Below are 23,173 nucleotides of genomic sequence, written 5' to 3' on the forward strand. Positions count from 1 at the left end.
TAATAACAATATACTACAAAAACTCAATTAATAAAATAATAAATAATACAATTTAAGTAAATTATTACATTAACATAATTAAATGTAAATAATTATGAGTGAGTAATTTAGATTACGTAGAACTAAGTTTACAAAAATGTATTTAGATTATTTTGGATGACAATTTAATAATCAAAATATAATAATAATAATAATAAATCTAAAAATCTAATAGTCTAAAATCAATCAAAGTCTAACTTAACTAAATAATGTATAACAATTATTCATACTTTATTTTTTATATAATTGATTAATACCGATAAAATTGAATAAGAATCACGGGTTGTCTGTAAAAAAAAAAAATTATTAATTATCTTCATCAAAATCTTTTTATAATTTACCTAAAAAACGGTTAATATTATCAAATATGTATAAAAAATATAGAAGGTGTGACCGTTACGTTAGGGAAAAACGCACAGACGACAGGTGCAGTCGATTCAGGACGGGAAAACCAGCTTTTTTACATTTTTTTTTCGATATATTATTAATTATTTTTTTTATACAAAACAAACCATAGAAACATGTGTGTTGTGATGTTTTTTTTTTTCGTACCCTCTGTAAAGAAGTTTCTCTTTGTCCACGTGTACTCCTAACACGCACTTTTTTTTGTTTCACAACTTTGTAATTTAATTCAAGGTTTCTCATCAGATTTTCTTACAGCGGCGTATCTTAAACTGTGTTTACAAACAGAGATCACAGGGTTACACAAAACTCTTATTGAAATTTAAATGTAGAAGTCCTGTTTGTCTGTTACTTAAAATACAAGGTATCTTCAAAACCTATTTTCAAAGTAAGATCCCCTGATTTTTTTTTAATTGAAAACCAACGTAAGGTTAATTATATTAATCAATAAGTTACGGATAATATGTTGCAGAATACTATATTTCTATACATGCATTTGACTAGAATTTTAAAATAATGGCAAAATAGTTATTATATTGGAACTCACCTTAAAAAACATTTCCAAGTTTACAATTTTTGTTCTAGTAAATTTTAATTTTTTTTGGTTAGCATTATTCAATTTCATTGTTAACAATATCAATTGTTTACACTTCATATCCATTTCGGTCCAATTACTGCTGTACAGTGCGAATATTATTGAATCTTTCTTTGATAAAAAAAAATAAACATTTTAAATAGTATTCATTAAATACATTTAAATCTGTAATTATATAATTCATTGAATCAAAACTTTACTTAAGGCATATATTTCTTATTTTTACCGAATGCATGGAACCAACTGAATTTTTATCATATCTAGTATGTAGAGATAACATACTTTGTAAAGTAAAAATTAAATAACATTATATTTCTATTGATTAAATAACATATGGGTACATGCTTATTATTATAATTAGGGTTTTAAAATTTCATGAAATATTTCATTCATATGAAAAATAAAAAATAATGTTTATTATATCTAAAATGTTATAGTCATCACCTTGCAATTGTACATATTTAAAAGTTGATTTATATAGTATGAAACAGAGAAAATAATAAGAACTTAAACAACTCATTATAAATAATGTACCAAAATGTAATGATTATAAATATTCTTTTTTTCTTGTCTACGTTTTAATCAAATGTAGGCTAAAACCTTGTATTGTTGAAGCCTTAATATACATAAAAAATAAATAAATATTTATTATATTTACATATTATAATGTAGAAGTTGTTTAACAAATCTATAATATAACGAATTTAAGCGTAGCCTTTTATCTCTTAATTTACAAACTCATAAGCCAACTCAGCATCATAACATATTTTAAGACTCATATAAGAAAATGTTTTGGGGGACGGAGTGGCCGACCCGAGTTTGATACCTAGGTCGCGGGTGGCATTTTTCTTAGGGCAAGTCACGGTGTCCGGAGAACAAGTGCCGCCATCCCCCACCCGGGCATGACAGATACCTACGGGTGCCCAAATTAAAAATTCTGCCAAAACAAACACACACGTGTAAACTAATCTACAGTACCCTCCTCTACAGTATCACAGGCTAATGACCTAGTAGTCAAAGCCTTAACCCTAATAAAAAAAAAAAAAAAGAAAATGTTCGATGTTTTTTATTTATAACTGTAAAGTGTAAATCGTTTCATAATTGTATGAAACAAGATATATTATAATTTAATTATTTATATTATATTTATTTAATTATAATTTATAAATTATAGTAGTGTTAGAACTGTATAAGTTTATAATTGAAAAATTCCAAGTGATAATTTCCAATTCAGAACCCTAATTATAACACATAATTATGTTTTTGATATTTTTGATTTATCATAAAAAAAATAACTTTGTTAATTTGAATAAATTATTGTATTTAATACTATAACAAAACATAAGACGTACATGCCTGTTCAACAAATATAATAGACTCAAATTATAATTCATTTCAAATTACTTGATCGTGTAAGTTTCCAAATAAATAACACACCGCAAATAATTTAAACAAGTATGGAGGAATTGCACAAAACATTTTTACTGTAAAAATTCCTGAACTTCTAAATCTATCATCACCGGAGAAACTCTGAAATCATTTTACTCTAGATAATTTATCATTTCATAAATTAGTTCATAAATACTAAGCATGTGTGAACTTCAATGAATTGAATATTATATTTATTTTGTATGAAAACAGACAAAAATCAAATAAAAGTGTTAAGTAATTGTTTTACCATTATGAAACAAAACCAAACTACGATGAACATTATTGACAAAACAATAACTAGTGTCAACAAAACTCGTTCAAATATACTTAAAAATTCATCATATATCCTGAAAAAGAAAAAAAAAATTATACAAGAGCTGTGTTGATTCATTTTGCATCTAAGGGTAACATTTCGAATCACCCTTCTCCTCCTCGTCAATATTAAATGTTGTTTTTTGTAAAAAGGTTAACACTCACACTAAAAATGCATTCATCTCCAGATAAGATATTTTTTTTTGCAATCAATTATTTTGTCGTGAATGAATATTTGTGATTTTCAGAAGTTTTCCGTTAGGTAACGGTTTAAGTCTAAATTCGAAATCGGTGGAAAATCAGGGGTAACTTGATGTGCCTCACCACATGAAGAAATAAATTTGACAACATTTTTGTACCCTTATTCTACCACATTGGGTAATGTTTTATACCACCCACCATTTGCAAAAATCATTTTTTATTTAGCTCGTAGTATGGATTTGACAAAATGTGTTCACCCTTATCTCTTACTTCATAACTGCTTGATGATCCATTATAATTGTTTTCAATTCATCATATATTAAGTCTTGTTCGTTAAGTGTTTCTTTTATTTCATCTCTGTAATCTACAAGTAAACAGAACAATATTGTGTCAATTTAACAATAGTTTAGTAAAGGTCAAACAGAAAGTAGCATAACTATATAATTAAAATGAAGCATTTAAAACAGTCAACAATTATTTTTTTGTATGAATACATAATCAGTCATCAAAATTATTTTAACACAGAAGTATTTACCAAATATTTACCAAACGTTTATAATTTGGAATGATTTTCAAACGATTTTGAATCTGTTATGCGTTAATTAAAAAGATTTGAAATGTTCGATTTTTTTTTTTGATAAATGTCAATAGCATTTTTGGTTATGAGTATAAATGTTGAAAATTTATTTCAAAGTTTCTCGTAAGGTCTTACCGCAATATTATAGAATAAAATATGTTCCAATCATAAACTTCAAAAAAAGGGTTCTGGTAGTAAATCGAATCCAGCTTATACTTCGAGGTGTCAATAATAGATATTTATCAGTACATTTTATAATCAGAAAAAAATGTACGGAAATGTGTTAAAATAATGTTATTTTAATATTCTGATAGTCTCCGCTGAGGACTCAGAAAGGTTTTTTTTCAATTAGTTATCGTTGAAATAAAAAAAAAGTTATTACTTACAGATACTAAATAATGGGTTTTGAATAATATGCTCCTATGGTAATTTTAAAACTTTAGTACCTAATTTATATAAATCTATAAATATTTATACTTCGTAAGTTTTAAGTATAATAAACACAAAATCGCCTCCGGATAGGCCACACAAGGTTAACCCATAAGTTCTTTATGACCAAAGAAAAACCTCCTCAGTGCCCAACCTGCGACGTCATCTTAACAGTTAAGCACTTAATAACTAAATTCTATAAATACGAAGAAGACCCAAAAAAATATAACATCTCATCTAACATAGACGCTGCTTTAGGTCCCAACACTGAAGATATCAACAACATGATCAACTTTTTAAGAAATACTGACCTGCTCAACCAAATCTAGATGAAAACGGCATTGCAACTCACCTTCACACGGTAGAACTACAAATAATGTATTATTCTTAAGTATATCTGTATTTACCTAAATGTAAATATATAATAAAAACTAACTAACTAATGGCCATTGCAGCCGATGTAATTTAAAATCAATAAAAAAAAAACACAAAATCCAATTTTATGGCTATTATAACATTTTATTTAATATCTACCATATTTATAGACTTATTATCCTTAATATAAACACAAACTAAAAAGTTACTCATTCGAATTATGAATTTAATAAATAGCAATTTTTAATAAACCATCCTATAAATAATTTGAATTTAATCCTCTTGGTGATTATTTGAAAAACAGAAGTGTGCATCGCAACGAGATACTAAAAAAATTTCAAAAATGTACGATTTTAATAAGGATTCCAAAATTCTGAGTCAAATTAGATTCATTATTAAATGAAAAATTAAGGTGAGCCTGCTTGGTGAATCACTCTGTACTTATACAGATTTTTAGAAATTTATTAAATTTATACTTAACGAAATATAAAAAGTTACATAGTTAATTTCACTGGACATAAAGACTACACTAGACCATACTTATTTTTAAATGTATATGAATGACTAATAAACTATAGGTACAATGTACGCATACCTAAAAAGTCGTACTCACCAACTAAGGAAATATCGCCGCCAAGCGATTTATGTCCGACCGATTCAAATGCGGTGCAAATCATTTCCATCTGACAGCTTATAGCTAAGCAAAGTGTCACCAGAAGAATATCAAATACACACAATGCCATTGATAGGGAAACTAAGTACGAACCTTCGACCAAGTAAAACGTATAGTAATGTGCATTGTACGTTTCGTCGGGTGCAAATAAATACAAATTGAATAAGTTCTGGCGATAACTGCTGACCGATCCGTCGCGATTTTTGATCAGTAACATATCGTTCGACAATGCCAGGGTACTAACAAAGTAAATTATCAGTGACGTGATGTTTGTGACTAGCAATATAGTCGTTATAAGCACAGATTGTTCTCTCCAACGATCCAGTATATGCCTGTCTCGGAGGCTATTCGATGTAAAACCGTAGCACGTGATTGACAAACAGTTCCATATGTCGTCCGAGTAGTAGATGACGATGCACGTCTGGTAGAACAAGTACAACGATACGAAGGCTTTCCAATGATAATCTATACTTAAAGGCATATTGTCCGTCCAATAGTACACACCGCTAACGTTCAAGAGTATACCAAAAACACACAAACAGAGCGCAATGAATGCCGCGACCACGTGGTAGACGCTTTGACCGCGACATATTTTGAAGCTTCCGGGATCGAGTGTTTGATATAAACCCATTAGTTTAGCCAATGTTATGTTGAAAACATGATTCCGATCGTCTCGAATATCCATAACAAAATTGCTATTTTACTTTTGTGTAAAATGTGTAGTAAAAAATAATATAATTACTAACAAATAACAATATATAACTTTTGGTCGTGTCACTCTATTTGAGTACTTTCACTCACGAGTCCGTGTGATACTGTTCACTTCGCTGTTCGTTTGAGTTGTCCGCTACCGTAGAGCTCGTGACTTTTATAATATGCATGATGTTTAAAATTTAAAATATTTAGTGTTACGAAATTATTTAAATATTCCTTAGTAGTTTAACTAAAAATTCTCAGTACTACCTATATATCATGTTCATAACCAATAAATTATGCAGCTGACATTTTAATAATTATATACACCCCCTTTTGCATGTGTTATACTATAACAACAAAGGAATAACGGTGGACATATAATTTTAAAAAGGTGGGTAAGTGAATGTCACTCTGCTGTTCAGAAGGGTGCAAGTGGGTCACTGTAATGGATGGTGTTAAATTTGAATTCAATGATATAATATCATTGTATAAGAAAAACGATTCTGAGCGAAAACGGTCAGTCAGCCTATGATATTACCAAGTATATTTGATGATATTATTGTGAATAAAGTAATTTATATATAACCTATTTACGAGGAGCCTTGTTTAAAATTTTCAATCCTTAGCTATAAATGTTGAACATTTTATACATTTTTAACTACAAAATAATTATTAAATTTTAAATTTGATAAATTTTGTTAAAATTCGAAATTTAAATGCTTATAAAAAAAATTGAGCCCATGTATTTTTGATATTTTTCAAATGCTATTGTAACAATATATCAGGAGCCCCATATTAAATTTTCACGCTTTTTTACCCATCACCAAATAAAATATATTTATTGATATTTATAGGAAAAAAACTAAAAAAATTGAAAACTGACAACCTTAAAAAGCTCAAAAAGAGTATTCCAGTATTTAACATTTTTAGAAAAAAAAAGTTTAATTAATTATTTTAAATTTTAATCAATAAGTTACTGATAATAGGCCGAATACTATATTTTCATAGATACTTTTGACTAGAATTTTATTATATTTTTAAAATAGTAATTATATTAGTACTCGCCTTAAAAAACATTTCCAAGTTTACAATTTTTATTCTAGTAAATTTTAATTTTCAATTATTCAAAATATCAATTGTTTACACTTCATATCCATTTCGGTCCAATTACTGCTGTACAATGCGAATATAATTGAATCTTTCTTTGATAAAAAAAATATAAATTTTAAAGATTATTAATCTAATACATTTAAATCTGTAATTATATAATTCATTGAATCAACAACTTTACTTAAAGGAATATATTTCTTATTTTTACCGAATGCATGGAATCAACTGAAAAAAAAAAGGTGGATAAGTGGATGTCGCTCTGCTGTACAGTAGGTTACAAGTGGGTCACTGTAATGGATGGTGTTAAATTTGAATTCAATGATATAATATCATTGTATAAGAAAAACGATTCTGAGCGAAAACGGTCAGTCAGCCTATGATATTACCAAGTATATTTGATGATATTATTGTGAATAAAGTAATTTATATATAACCTATTTACGTGGAGCCTTGTTTTAAATTTTAAATCCTTAGCCATAAAAGTTAAACATTTTATACATTTTTAACCACAAAATAATTAATAAATTATAAATTTGATAAATGTTGTCAAAATTTGAACTTTAAATGCTTATAAAAAAAAATTGTGCCTATGTATTTTTAATATTTTTCAACTGCTATTAGAACGATATATCAGGAGCCTTATATTAAATTTTCACGCTTTTTTACCCAACAAATGAAAATTTATTGATATTTATAGAAAAAAAAACTAAAAAAATTGAAAACTGACAATGTCCGTAAACAGCTCAAAAAGAGTCAAAATATTTTCAACATTTTATGGTGTATAGAAAATGCTAATATAAACATTCAGTGAAATTTTCAAGTATCTACAGTCATTCGTTTTTTAATTACAATAAAATAAGAAAATTGTTACATGAGAAATCGAGTAAATATCAAATGTTGTAAAAAAATAAATTTCAGACGCTCATAAAAATTTAATTTAAGTTTCTTCTAGACATTTTTTTTTTGATAAAGGTAGACAAACTTATGAGTAATCTTATATTACATTTTCAAATCTTAGATTTAAAAAGAAAAATTTTTATGAATTCTCAACTCAAAATAATTTGCTATTTTTCGTGATTTTTCCGTATTTTGTCAAATTTTGAACTTTAAATGCTTATAAATAAAAACTGTGACTAAGGATTTTTAATTTTTTTCATCTGCCTTTGAAACAATAACCTAGGAGCCTTCTATTAAATTTTCAAGCTTTTTTACTCAACAGATAAAATTTTATTGATATTTATAGAAAAAAAAACTAAAAAAATTGAAAACTGACAATGGCCGTAAACAGCTCAAAAAGAGTCAAAATATTTTGTAAATTTTATGGTGTATAGAAAATGCTAATATAAACATTCAGTCAAAATTTCATGTCCCTACGGTCATTTGTTTTAGAGTTACACCAAAAACCAAAATCGATTTTCTCGAAAACAGATTTTGCGTAAAAATTCCCGTTTTTCCTTAATTTTTCTTTTGTTTTTCACGTCGCTTGTGAAAACTACTAGGAAATTTTTACTTTTGACCACCCAGAGTACCAACTAGATTCACTTTCCTATCAGAAAAGTTACTATTGAAGAAAATCCAAGCACTTTTACTGTCCTAAAAGGTGATGACAGACACAAAAATAAAAAAAAAAAATAAAAAAATAAAAAATAAAAAAATAAAAAAATAAAAAAATAAAAAAAAAACACACATCATTGTAGAATCAATACATTCATCACTTCGCTCAGAATCTAAAATATCTAGTATGTATAGATAACATACTTTGTAAAGTAAGAATTAAATAACATTATATTTCTATTGATTAAATAACATAAGAGTACATGCTTATTATTATAATTAGGGTTTTAAAATTTCATGAAATGTATTTCCTTGATTTCACGATATTTTCATGAAATATTTCATTCATATGAAAAATAAAAAATAATGTTTATTATATCTAAAATATTATAGTCATTGCCTTGTAATTGTACATATTTAAAAGTTGGTTTATTGTTCAATTACAGCTGTACAATTCGAATACACTTGAATACTTTTTTCATAAAAAACATTTTAAAGAGTATTTATTAAATTAAATTAAATCTGTAATTATTTAATTCGTTAAATGAAATTATTTTACTATGACGTACATAATATTTAATTTTTGTTGAGCGCGGTTAATATACAGAATCTTTATATAATTTACAAAGTGTGTAATGATAAAATACTTTGTAAAGTAATAATTAAATTATTTCATATTTTAGATTCTGAGCGTAGCAATGAATTTAATATAGATTTTACAAAGATATGACGTGTAGTTTAAATTTATTTTTTATTTGTCTGTGTACAGTGTACTCTACTGTACACGTTAAGTAGTTGAAATAATGCTTTGATTTTCAAATTCAGTATCTATGCCGCTGGTGAAATGAATCTAGTTGGTACATTTGAAGTTACTGGGAGTTTTCAAAAGCCAGAAAAAAACAAAAAAAATTAAGGGAAAAAAGAATTTTTACCCAAAATTGGTTTTTGGGTTAACTCTAAAAAAAATTACATGGATCCATAACATTTTCACTGAAAGTTGATATTAGCATTTTCTATACATCACACAATTTTCAAAATATTTTGACTCATTTTATGCTATTTATACTTTATAGGCATATGAAATTTTCAATTGTATTAGTTATTTTTAAACTAATGTCGATAAACCAAATTTCAAGTAAAAAAACTTTAAAATGTAATACACAAGGTTTCTTGGGTTGTTAGTGGAAATTAAAAAAAAGTTGACCCTAAATAAACAGTAATTTTTGACTACATTTCTAAAAATCATGAAAATTTAAAAATTATTTTGAGTCAGAAATTCAAAAAAAAAAAATATTTTTTTTTTGTATATTAGATTTGAAAATTTAGTGCAAGATTCCTCATAAGTTTGTTTACCTTTATCAAAAAAAAAAAATGTCTACCGGGAAGACAAATTAAGTTATAAGCGATTTTCATATTTTGTTGTAATTTAAAAATGAATAGTTGTAGATACTTTAAATTAACACCATTTTTTTTATTTTATAATTTTCTATACTATAAATCAAATTTTAAAAATATTTTGACTCATTTTGAGCTGTTAACCGATTTTTCAATTTTAAATTTTAGATTCTGAGCAGAGCTATGAATGTATTGATTTTACAATAATGTGTATTTTTTTATTTTTCATTTTTTTTTTGATGTGAAAACATCTTATACAGCGTTTCCGCTTTGGCAGTAAAATTTTTCGGGCGTTATTGTTTTCGCGTACCGCTCTATATCTATTATATTATTAAAAGGAGAGGTGATTGTTATGACAGTTATATCTAAAGTTCTACTGGACCGATTTGCATATTTTTTTTTTTGTTTTAATGCGAGTATACATTGTTTACAGATCAGCCAAGTTCAAAATGTAATTAATTAAATAGTTATTAGAAAAATCAAATTTTTCGTGTATACGATATCGGTCCGGTATCAATGACGGTTGTTAGTAGATAACCGTGGTATCAAGACTGCGGCGCGGCGCGGCCGCACGAAACAGCGAAATGGAAGGGAAGTTTGGGCGGCCACATATTACCGTATAACAGCCCAAACCATATTTAAAAACAATTGTAGTTAATATATTATAAGCATATGGTACTTTTTTTGTTCTTCATCATCCATTACAGCTGCTAACAGTAATAAATCTTCTTCGTCTGAACTTGAGTTTTCATAATATATATCCATGGTATAGTAAAAATTTTAAAAAAATATAGCAATTTGTTGTTTTGTACTTTAAAATATTAATATTTATAAATAAAAATATAATAATTACTAAGATACATGTACGCGCATGGGTTTCACAATATAGACTAGAAATTTTCAGCGAAATATTTCGCTCTCCTGTTAGGTAAGATCAGCGGTATTTTAAAAGCGATAAATACCGCTGAAGTTACCGCCACCGCTTCGGTTTGAGCGGACCTTAATGTATATTACCGCATATTACATATATGCACCTATGTTAAATGTACCTCGTTAAATACGAGAGAAAAATATTTTGTTTTATAAACAAATGAATATATTATTTAAATAGTGATTTTTGTGTTTAAATTACTTTAACGTTGATAGTGTATTAACCATCAATGATGATAAAAGTGATAAATAAATAAAAGTTTGGGTGGCTAAGCTCATATATATGTTTTCACATCTACCGAGGGTCACCTCTGACACTTTTTGTTTTTTAATTCTGTCATCCAATTTGGTTCTGAATGTCGTTATGTGCGCACGTAAGTTCATAAGCAGTATTTATCTTATCTAATCGTAATACTCCTTTACGGCTTCGTCCATAATTTATAATAATCAAGTTATTATGCCACCTCAACCTAACGTGGTTTCTTCCAAAAATATGAACAAAAGACATCTTTCTACATCTTCTGTCTCGCCAAATAAGGCTGAAGAAATGAAAACTAAGTTATTCACGAGTCCGAATCAGTTTTCCGTTATGACGCTGACGATCCATCCGGTTCCAACGTCAAAATCCGCAATAGCGACGACAAATCAATTAAGGTACCTCCTGTTTACATAAAAATGTGGGCAATATCTCCGCCTTCATCTCCAGCCTCATGTCCAAACTCGACTCTACAGATTTTATCTGTAAATCCACGCCCCCCCCTATCTTATCACCCGCACGCATTTTGTTGAACATTACAATCTGTTGCTAACACATTTAGAGGAGAATGATTACAGTTATCATTCTTATCAGCCCAATGTTGTACGCCTGTTACGAGTGTTAAGTCATACGAAATCTCCACCCAACCACTTCACACGAATATATTATTGCCGGCCTTTCAGAGTTGGATTACACGTCACCAATCTACACAACATAAAGCGATTTTTGAACATAATGCCCTTGCCTCTTTTATTCGTCGACGTTCAAAAAGCCACCAATAACTCTGACAAATTTAAAGTTAAGTTCCTTCTTAACTTAGCAATCGTTATCGAAAAACCACATCCACCAAAGAGCCTTCCACAATGCTATACGTACCAATCTTACAGACATACCCGGAGATACTGTTCCCATGATCCACGATGTGTGAAATGTGGGGAAAATAACACCTCGGATTCCTGTACCAAGCCACGCGATTCTCCAGCCAGATGTGCTTTATGCAATGACAGTCACACCGCCAATTACAAAGGCTGCCCCGGTTATAAAAACTTAAGCGTCCTAAACCTCCTATCAGGCGTGAACCTCCCATACCCTTCTCCTAAGAACAATTCTACCAGATTGTCCAAATTCCCTTTTGGTACTAATCTAATGGCGGTTTTCACATGTAATTTTACATGAGGCGGAAAAATATTAAATAGTAAATACATTATTACTCTAACACAGCCCACAGGAACATCATTTTTTAAATAGTATTGAGTTATCAAAATGGAGCGGGAAGATTAGCCAGTTATGATAAAAACTATTCTGTGGCTCTGTGCCATAGAGTAAGTTACTCTATGTTCTGTGATAGCACGGACTAAGATATATCTTATATACTTATATCTTAGTCCGTAGTGCTAAGGCAATCATTTTATCATATTCACAGATATAGATAATATTTCATGACCAAATGAAAACAGACGTGCGTCGTGCGACACTGCGACGGCCGTGTATCAGTGACAACAGCGTGCAGCCCTCCACCTAGCAAGCAGCGCGGCTCTAATTTATGTACCCGGCGGCCGACCTTTATAATATCGTTGAGCGGTTGATTTTAGTCGCCTCTGGCGGCGGTCTGCGCATGCGCTATTCACACTATTTTACGAGCTTACATGTGTGTGCGTAGACGCACCTTGCATGCACAAACTTAGGCGACGGCGGCTACCGCCTCTGTCCATCTCAGCGCTTTAGCGGTGGCGGCACCGGGCGCGGAAGTTACGTTACAGCGACGCGCAGCCGTTCTCGCGTTCGTTTGTACAAACAAATAGTATTCAATATTGTTGTTTATTAAACTTAAATTCTAAAGCATTTAATGTCTGAAGGACGAGTACCTATATACGTTTAAATTAAAAATTAAAGTATACGATTAAAATTTTAAAATTCAAAATAGTACAAAATACTAATATAAAGAAACATATTTTTTATTTTCCTGAAAATTACAAGTGAGGCGGTGCCTCACTTGTCTCACCCCCAAAACCGCCACTGTACTAATCAACCGTCTTATGCTCATATCACGTCCTCCGGTCAAATTCATTCTCAACTTTCTTCAAGTATTGAAACTTTGTTAACCTATTTTATCTTCGAATTCTCGAATATCATAAAACCTCCTCCTTTCCCTTTTTACTTCACTATTAAGTAAGTCCCAAGTATAAACAATTTAAATACATCTACTCGTATTAATCACGCTTTACCACATTGTTAATTATCTGTTAATTATCTGTCTATTCATTTTCTCTTATACTTTGTACGTTCATATATTATATACTTATGTTTATATATGGACCTTATTGTCATTGTATATCCAAACTATCAATTGCATGTTATGCTATTTAATTACTCTTATCTTTTTTTTGTTACGGCAATAATTTATTTTATAGTTGATTGCATAAATATTGAATGCTACTGTTGCATAACTATTGAGCTGTTATAGTTATTATTAGAGTCTAGAAGCTAATAAAAAAAAAAGAAAAAAAGTCTGTCATCACCGTTTACTGCTTCGATTTTCTTCAACAGCATCTGTTTCAATAAGAAAGTAAATCTAGTAAGTTAGTGCACTGGGGAGGTAAAAATTCAAAATTCTCAATTATTTTCAAATTGTAGGGAAAAACAAAATACAAATTAAGGAAAAACGGTAATTTGTTGATTTTTTTTTTTTTGCATACAAAACTGAATTTTTACATAAAATACACAGATTACAACCACATTGTAAACATAGTAATTTTTAAACAATTTGAACTTTATTCAATGAATAAATGTTAAATATTATGTACTAGGTGATTCTTACGTTTATGACAATATTTTTGTTCGCATGATTTAAAATTATTACTCGTTGCAGGACAATGAAACGATATAATAAACTTATAACTCATTTTATTTAACAATAAAATCTAGGTAAATTTTTATAATAACAAACTTTGTTATGCCTATATGAGTTATTTAGATGACGTGTTGTAGTAGAATTATGTTTAAAGTAATTTATTTATATTCATAGTATAAATTAACTAAGTTGTTTAACAATAATATTATTCATCCATGTTATCTATACAGTTGATTAAAACCGATGAAATTGAGTAGGAATCACACATTATCTATAATAAAAAAAAAAAAATAATGAGAATTATTAATTATTTTTGGTAAAATCTTTGTATTTATTTTTCTTATAATTTTTAATGGACTATAAGAACTTGATAATGTTACGAATAATTTTAGAAAATACTATATTTGTATATATACATTTGACTAGAATTTTATAATATTGGTAAAATCATAATTATATTAGTATTCACCCTAAAAAACATTTCCAAGTTTACAATTTTTGTTCTAGTAAATTTTAACTTTTTTTGGTTGGCATTATTCATTTTCATTGTTAACAATATCAATTGTTTACACTTCATATCCATTTCGGTCCAATTACTGCTGTACAATGCGAATATTATTGAATCTATCTTTGATAAAAAAAAAGTAAACATTTAAATTAGTATTCATTATATTAATTTAATTCTGTAACTATATAATTCATTGAATCAACAAATTTTTTCTACGCGTAGAGGTTAGGTTAGGTTAGGCTAGTACCGCGGTACTACAACCTATGGATATATTATACTTTGTAAAGTAAAAATTATATATCATATTATATTCTATTGATTAAATATCATATGGTTACAAGCTTAATATTATGAACGCCAAATTATATTTTTGGTGTTTTTAATTAGTCATAAAAATTGAAGTACTTATGCAATTCAAATCTCAACTTTATTAGTTGGAAAATTATTATTGTATTTAATACTACAATAAAGCATAGGACGTAAAATGAACATGACTGATCAACAAATATAATAAAGTACTATATAAGTAATAGATTTCAAATTACTTGATCGTGTGAGTTTCCAAAGAAATAGCACAGTGCAAATAATTTAAATAAGTTTAGAGGAATTACACAAAATATTTTTATTGTTAATATTCTTGAACTTTTAAATATATCATCATTGGAGAAACTCTGAAATCATTTTACCCAATATTATTTATCAACTCATGTATTAGTTCACAAATGCTAAGCACACAAGAACTTATTTGAATTGAATATCATATATAGTTTTACCATTATGAAACAAATACATAGTATAATGAACGTCATTGAAAAAATAACAATTTGTAACAGCACAACTCGTTTAAATATTGTTAAAAATGCATCATATTTCCTGAAAAATAAAAGTAAAATGAGCAGTATTCAGTCATTTGGTGTCCAAGGTTTAACATTTAGAAACTGGGGTGCACCTCCCCATCAAAATTAAATATTGGATTTCGAGGAGAAAACTCTTATATATCAAAATATGTAGTCATCACAAGATTCAATTTTTTTTTTCAATCAATTATTTTGTTATTAGAATAATTAATATGTGTGATTTTCAGAATTTTTGTCGGTAACGGGTTAAGAGTAAATTCTAAATGCGGTAGGGCCGTGGGAGGCGGGAATAATGTTCGATGCAATTCACTACATGAGGATCGTTGTTCAAATACATTTTTTATTAGTGTGTATTAGACAAAATTAGTGCACCCCAGGTCCGTTACCCCAGTACCACCAAACTAAAAATCAAAGTAAAAATGTACCCTATCGATTGTTATTTCATTTGTACACATTTGTAATCCTAATTAAAACATTTGTACACCTCCCCAAACTCTGGAAAATCAATTTTCCTTTGGCGGTACTGGCGTAACGTTACTCCAGTACCGCCATCGGCTTGTATAGGTCCCACCGGTGGTACTGGGGTAACGGACCTGTGCACCCCTGGTTCTACTAAAATAAATCATTTTTTTAAGTTAAATATATTTGAACGCTTACTTCATAACTGCTTGATGATCCATTATAATTGTTTTTATTTCATCATATATTAAGTCGTATTCGTAAGGTAACTTTTTTTTTTCATCTCTGCAATCTAAAAGTAAATAGAGCATTATTGCGTCCTTATAAAAATTGTTTAGTAAATGTCAATCAATATGACTGTATAAGTGAAGTAAAGAATTTATGACAGTTCAAGTTTGAAATATAATAATTGGTCTTTAAGGGGCCTAGCCACGTCTACTATTTAATAGGCAACATTTAGGCAATTTTTAATCTTGTCTTCCTGCCCGGATCAATGTGTTAGTTGTAAATGAATATATTAGTGGAGTGATATTAGTCAATGCGAGTACCACTCTCGTAAGCGCATGCACATTTCAATAATTTAATTACAGTACAAAATTCAGTATACGAATTTTACGAGAACTTTCTTCTTGTTTTGACAAAATTAAAGTTAGTTTCTGTTCCAAGTTTATTCCAATTTTTAATGGACATAAAGATTAGTAATGTATTTGAATCGTGTGAAACTAATTAATAAACTATACAATCTGTTAAAAACTAATGTAAGCCAATAACCAAAGTAGTTGTAAATAAAATTTTAAAAAAATAAATAAAATATACCATTTACGCATATATCAAAAGCTAAGTACTCACCAACTAAGGAAATATTGTCGCCAAACCATTTATGCCCAACTGATTCGAAGGCGGTGCAAACCATTTGCATCTGACAGCGTATAGCTAAACAAAGTGTCACCAGAAGAAAATCAAAAACGAATGTCCCTATTATAGTGAAGACTACGAACAAAGTCTCAACCATGTAAAACATATTGTAGTGTGCATTGTACGCTTCGTCCGATACAAATAATACAAATTTATTACGTTATAGTGGTAATTGCTGACCGAACCGTCGCGATTTTTGACCAGTAACATATCGTTCGACAATGCCAGGGTACTAACAAAGTAAATTATCAGTGACGTGATATATGTGACGAGCAGTATGGTCGTTATAAGGATGGATCGTTCTCTCCAACGATCCAGTATATGTCTGTCTCGGTGGCTATGCGATGTAAAACCGTAGCAAGTGATCGACAAACAGTCCCATATGGCATTCGAGTAGTGGACGATGACACACATTGGATAGAACATGTACACACAAATGATACCTTTCCAAAAATAATCTATACTCAAAGGCATATTGTTCGTCCAATAGTACACACCGCTAATGTTCAATATCATTCCAATTACACACACATAGAGCGCAATGAATGCCATAATAAAGTGGTGAACGTTTAATCCACGACACCGTGTGTTTTGAGGATTCAACATTTGGTATAATCCTGTAAATTTTGCCAATGTTATGTTGAACACGAGGTTCTGATCGTCCCGAATATCCATCATAAAATCTACCATTTAACTAAAGTGTGTAATAAAAAGAAATAAAATTACGTGTTGCATTCACTCGCGAGTTCGGCGAGTGTAATACTGTCCAATTCGCTGTTCATTTGAGTTGTTCACAGGTATAAAACTTGTCAACTTATATTATATTCTGATTGATGTTAAAGGTTTAAAATATTTAGTGTCACGAAATTATTTAAATATCAACTCTTCTTAGTTATTAAACTGTGGATTTTTTCAGTATTTCTTATGTCATGTTCAAATGTTCAAAACTATTAAATTATGCAGCTTTTTAAATATATGGCTTTTAATAATAGATTCAGACTTTAGAAAAAAATATATCAGAAAAAATATTGGTGACAAATTTGAATATCTTAGAACTGTTTTAATAATAAATTTAGGCTACTTACTGGGGCCGGGTCCGTTGCAAAAAGAATTGTCTCGCGTGTCAGAAACAGAAATACTTCACATGCATTTAAATATTTAAAAATTTAAAACAACATAATATCTAGACTACGATGTCATGACTGCATATTATTTTACAAAAGACATTTTAAAAAATATTTTTATGCATTAAACTTTTATGGATTTTATACATGGTTTTTTTTTTAGATTGGAAATCAAGTAGGGAACCACCCCTATAGTTTTTACTTAAAAGAAATAATTTTTAGATATTCTCAACAATTTCTTTTTAACTAAATATACCGATAACCGTGAATATTGTTTAATACAATGTATAATACAGTTTTTAATAAATATCTACAAAGGTTGTTTATATACAGCTACTCCTTAATCATTTGTGGATAGCAATGGATACCTAACTAATAACAATTGATTTAAATTAATATATTGTTACAACACACCATTAACTTGTAACGAGTCCAGTAATGCAAGAATAGTGTTCATATTTGTCATACCTACTATGTATTTGTCTTGCATCTTCATTATTACTTTAATAATTGAGTTTTATCTATAACGCATAAAACTTTATTATGTTTAAACTTTATTTTACCCGGTGATACATGACTGTGGACGGTTCTTATCAGGGTGAACTTTTAAATAACCCGATTGCGAACGATTATATTTTAACAATGGACCCCGAAAATCACTAGATTGCGGACACACGTTGCCAAATTTATAAATAATATTTCGATAATCTGGGAATATGGGAATTCTGAACGTATTAAATGTAAGTACCTACCTATAGTACTTAGTAGGTTACAAGTCAGTTCTGTTGACAATTGCATTAATAGCACACCCGTTGTTATAGTGTTGTATTATACTATATAGTGTTTTTATTTAACCCATGGAAAACTGTCTAATTATTCTATCAGAACGTGGTTAATAGTTAATTCTACACAAAACAAATAAATACCGATTCAGGCGACAGAGAAAGATGGGATTATGAAATGGTTATGTACAAAATATAAAGACTATAGTGCAAGTATTTTAACGACATCAGACAATAAGTCTATCTGTGACCACTTATCATTATTTGTATTTGTATTAATTTGTAGTATTGTTATTATTAATATTGTGTATTACTGTAGTCTATGATTTAAATTTCAAGATATACTTTTCGCAATTACGTACCTATGTATCTTAAATGATGTTATACTGTTTAAAACACAAAATATTCGTTTTGTTTACAACGTCGTTTTGAACAGAAAAAACAGTTTAAAACGTTAACAATGCAGACAACGCAGGTTTTTTTTTCAAAAATGATAAAATACACCAACTATATATTATAAACCGATTGACAATACGCGTATTGTTATCGAGTAAATATAAAATAATAATAAACCGGTGGCAATGTTAGATTGTTCGACGGAAAAGTAAAATTATACTCATAATCTCATCCCGTATAAATGTATAATATTAATATATATGTCGTAATATGTCTATATTAAAAATTTCGCACGGCGACGTAATCGGCTAATCGCTATTCGCTAATTTGCAGGGTTCTAATAACTTGTTACCAAAATACCATGCACAACGTTAGTTAATATTTTTGATTACGCGTATCATATCATATTATTTCTTTTCATTTTGCTGTGAACGTTTGGACACGTGCGTCGGTCGTCGAGTAAATGTTGATGACATTAATTCAAGATTCGGAAAAACAAAACAAAGGAGATTAAACTTTGTCATTTTATTTTAAAAATGAAGAGGACGCCACAAATGCAAGTGTTTTCTCCGTCCTCCAAATGTATAACATTGCAAAAACTGTTTAGCGTGGAATAGAACCGCTCAAGCTGTAGTGATTAGAGACTTGTAGAGTTAAGAGACTCCACATTTTTATACAATATAGTTCAGAACATTATCTGTGAAATTTAGTATTTATTTTTAGATATCACTTGTCTTATACAAAAATTGTTGTTTCAGAATCCATTATTTTTGTGTTTTTCAAACTTGAATAACTTTATTTATTGTAGTTCTGATATCGAAAAAATAATATTCCACAGACAAAGTACTCCTTTTTATGTGGCGGAAATTTCGTTTCTATGTTATATCTTCTCCGTTTTTTCCCGAGTCAAACTGTTTTTGCTATACGTTTTCATTTGTAAGTCGGAGACATCACATGTGGTAGTATGTTAACAATGAGTTGTTAACAATGATTTAAAGTTCTAGTTTTAGTTAATAATTTACTTTAATTATTTTTTAATTGTGTATTATTTATTTTCCTTTCGAAAAAACTACCCCGCTAATTTTAGTTTTAGATCCACGGCTGTTTCAAACAATATTTAAGTTTTTTCCATGCAATATGCATTTTGTATGTTCCCATTTTATTTATGTAGAATAACCTCTATATTGTTTTGTTGCATTTTTAAAAAAAGGTGGATAAGTGGATGTCGCTCTGCTGTACAGTAGGTTACAAGTGGGTCACTGTAATGGATGGTGTTAAATTTGAATTCAATGATATAATATCATTGTATAAGAAAAACGATTCTGAGCGAAAAAGGTCAGTCAGCCTATGATAAGAGACTATGAAATAAGTATATTTGATGATATTATTGTGAATAAAGTAATTTATATATAACCTATTTACGTGGAGCCTTGTTTTAAATTTTCAATCCTTAGCCATAAAAGTTAAAAATTTATAAATTTTTAACTACAAAATAATTAATAAATTATAAATTTGATAAATGTTGTCAAAATTTGAACTTTAAATGCTTATAAAAAAAAATTGTGCCTATGTATTTTTAATATTTTTCAACTGCTATTAGAACGATATATCAGGAGCCTTATATTAAATTTTCACGCTTTTTTACCCAACAAATAAAAATTTATTGATATTTATAGAAAAAAAACTAAAAAAATTGAAAACTGACAATGTCCGTAAACAGCTCAAAAAGAGTCAGAATATTTTCAACATTTTATGGTGTATAGAAAATGCTAATATAAACATTCAGTGAAATTTTCAAGTATCTACAGTCATTCGTTTTTAAATTACAATAAAATAAGAAAATTGTTACATGAGAAATCGAGTAAATATCAAATGTTGTAAAAATATAAATTTCAGACGCTCATAAAAATTTAATTTAAGTTTCTTCTAGACATTTTTTTTTTGATAAAGGTAGACAAACTTATGAGTAATCTTATATTACATTTTCAAATCTTAGATTTAAAAAGAAAAATTTTTATGAATTCTCATCAAAATAATTTGCTATTTTTCGTGATTTTTCCGTATTTTGTCAAAATTTGAACTTTAAATGCTTATAATTAAAAACTGTGACTAAGGATTTTTAATTTTTTTCATCTGCCTTTGAAACAATAACCTGGGAGCCTTCTATTAAATTTTCAAGCTTTTTTACTCAACAGATAAAATTTTATTGATATTTATAGAAAAAAAAACTAAAAAAATTGAAAACTGACAATGGCCGTAAACAGCTCAAAAAGAGTCAAAATATTTTGTAAATTTTATGGTGTATAGAAAATGCTAATATAAACATTCAGTCAAAATTTCATGTCCCTACGGTCATTTGTTCTAGAGTTACACCAAAAACCAAAATCGATTTTCTCGAAAACAGATTTTGCGTAAAAATTCCCGTTTTTCCTTAATTTTTCTTTTGTTTTTCACGTCGCTTGTGAAAACTATTGGGAAATTTTTACTTTTGACCCCCCAAAGTACCAACTAGATTCACTTTCCTATCAGAAAAGTTACTATTGAAGAAAATCCAAGCACTTTTACTGTCCTAAAAGGTGATGACAGACACAAAAATAAAAAAAAAAATAAAAAAATAAAAAATAAAAAATAAAAAAAAAAACACACATCATTGTAGAATCAATACATTCATCGCTCCGCTCAGAATCTAAAATTATATTATTTTAGATTCTGATTGAAAATTTAAAACAAGGCTCCACGTAAATAGGTTATATATAAATTACTTTATTCACAATAATATCATCAAATATACTTGGTAGTATTATAGGCAAACTGACCGTTTTCGCTCAGAATCGTTTTTCTTATACAATGATATTATATCATTGAATTCAAATTTAACACCATCCATTACAGTGATCCACTTGTAACCAACTGTACAGCAGAGCGACATCCACTTATCCACCTTTTTTTATTTAACTTTATAGTATAATAGTAATTTGTATGGATATTTTGGAAGAGTAGAATCATGTTTTCAACATAATATTGGAAAAACTTACAGGTTTATATCAAATATTGGATCCCGGAACCATGCAATTCCGTGGTCAAAACATTCCTCAAATGGTGAGTAGGTACAACTTTTGAGGTATTTGTACATTGTATAGTGTATTAATAGGTACGTATTGTATACACAATACATATAATTTAAATTAATGAATTATAAATTAGTTAGATATCTCGAATAATACATATCTTGAGACTTGAAGTGAATTTTTATCCCCTTCAACTTCAAGTTATCACTACTAGTCGCACACCGCCCAAAACACATAGAAAACGAAAACATCCACTCATGGATTCGCTTGACTGTTAATACAAACAATAAATATACAATTTCTTGTTTTTAAATTAAAAATGCATATTTGGGTTTATTATGATTTATAAGGGTTAAAAATCAGGGAAATAATGAATTTATTGTTTATTAGATAATGAGTAATGACATATCATTAATTACTAGGCTAACATTGCTAAAACTCCGTTGCCACTTGGATTGGTTTTTTTGTATAAAATATGTGTAAATAATTATTAAAATTATACATGCTATGTTATTCAGACAGTACGACTGTAAGAGATGGCAAGCAACGATATCAGACAATGTTTAATATTTTGGTATGCATTTCGTAGCACCGGCTTATAATTGATGTTCAATTAATTTTGATTATTCTGTTTTATTGCATTTTTAAAAAAATACCACTTCTATAGTTCATTACTAAATAATATTGAGTACTCGTTTTTATAATAATACACACTTGCAATAATGATACCATAGATTTAGTCTTATTTTTGTTAATTTAAGTTTTTCTTTTTTAATATCTTTTATTTTTATTTTAAATACTACCCAGCGTTTTATTTTATAAAATTACATATTATATTTCAGGTTGAGAATTGGAAATGGACATTAGTTTGTTCCTTCGACTATTTACTTTATATATATTAATTTATGTTTCTTTTTTGTTTTTCATTCTTTGTAACATCACTTTTTTGAATTGTTTTGATTTTCTGTATTTGAAAAAGTTGTGTCTTTCATTTATTGTTAGATAATAAGTTGTTTCTTGTAAGGAGTAGATATATTTCTTTGTATATTATACTATAGAAAGAAAAATTAATAATAAAAAAAAAAAAAAAAAAAAATAGAAATATAATAGGCAGATGTACAATGTACGCATCTGCACCGAATACTGAAACCTTAGCTCGCAAATATATTTTTTGAACCCAAGTTACAGGCAATAAAAAAGGTGGATCGTAAATTCTTTGAACCGACAAAATATAATAA

General features: G+C 28.5%; 2 protein-coding genes across 2 annotated transcripts; both read right to left on the reverse strand.

Moving 5' to 3' along the window:
- Positions 1-263: 263 nt before the first annotated feature.
- Positions 264-5,719, reverse strand: LOC132949860 (uncharacterized). The gene is made up of 6 exons (XM_061020946.1): positions 4,975-5,719; positions 3,251-3,344; positions 2,715-2,814; positions 2,441-2,566; positions 989-1,147; positions 264-326 (listed from the first exon to the last, which is right to left on the reverse strand). Exons 1-6 carry the CDS (start codon positions 5,717-5,719, stop codon positions 264-266), a joined length of 1,287 nt encoding a protein of 428 aa, XP_060876929.1.
- Positions 5,720-13,985: 8,266 nt separating this feature from the next.
- On the reverse strand, positions 13,986-17,240 carry LOC132950002 (uncharacterized). The gene is given in 7 exon segments (XM_061021169.1): positions 13,986-14,097; positions 14,296-14,454; positions 14,880-15,005; positions 15,108-15,207; positions 15,849-15,942; positions 16,500-16,709; positions 16,712-17,240. Coding segments are annotated over 7 exon segments (1,284 nt in total). The 3' UTR covers positions 13,986-14,031.
- Positions 17,241-23,173: the final 5,933 nt, after the last annotated feature.

The sequence above is a fragment of the Metopolophium dirhodum genome, chromosome 8 (genome assembly GCF_019925205.1).
Source record: "Metopolophium dirhodum isolate CAU chromosome 8, ASM1992520v1, whole genome shotgun sequence".
Classification (NCBI taxonomy): Eukaryota; Metazoa; Arthropoda; class Insecta; order Hemiptera; family Aphididae; genus Metopolophium; species Metopolophium dirhodum.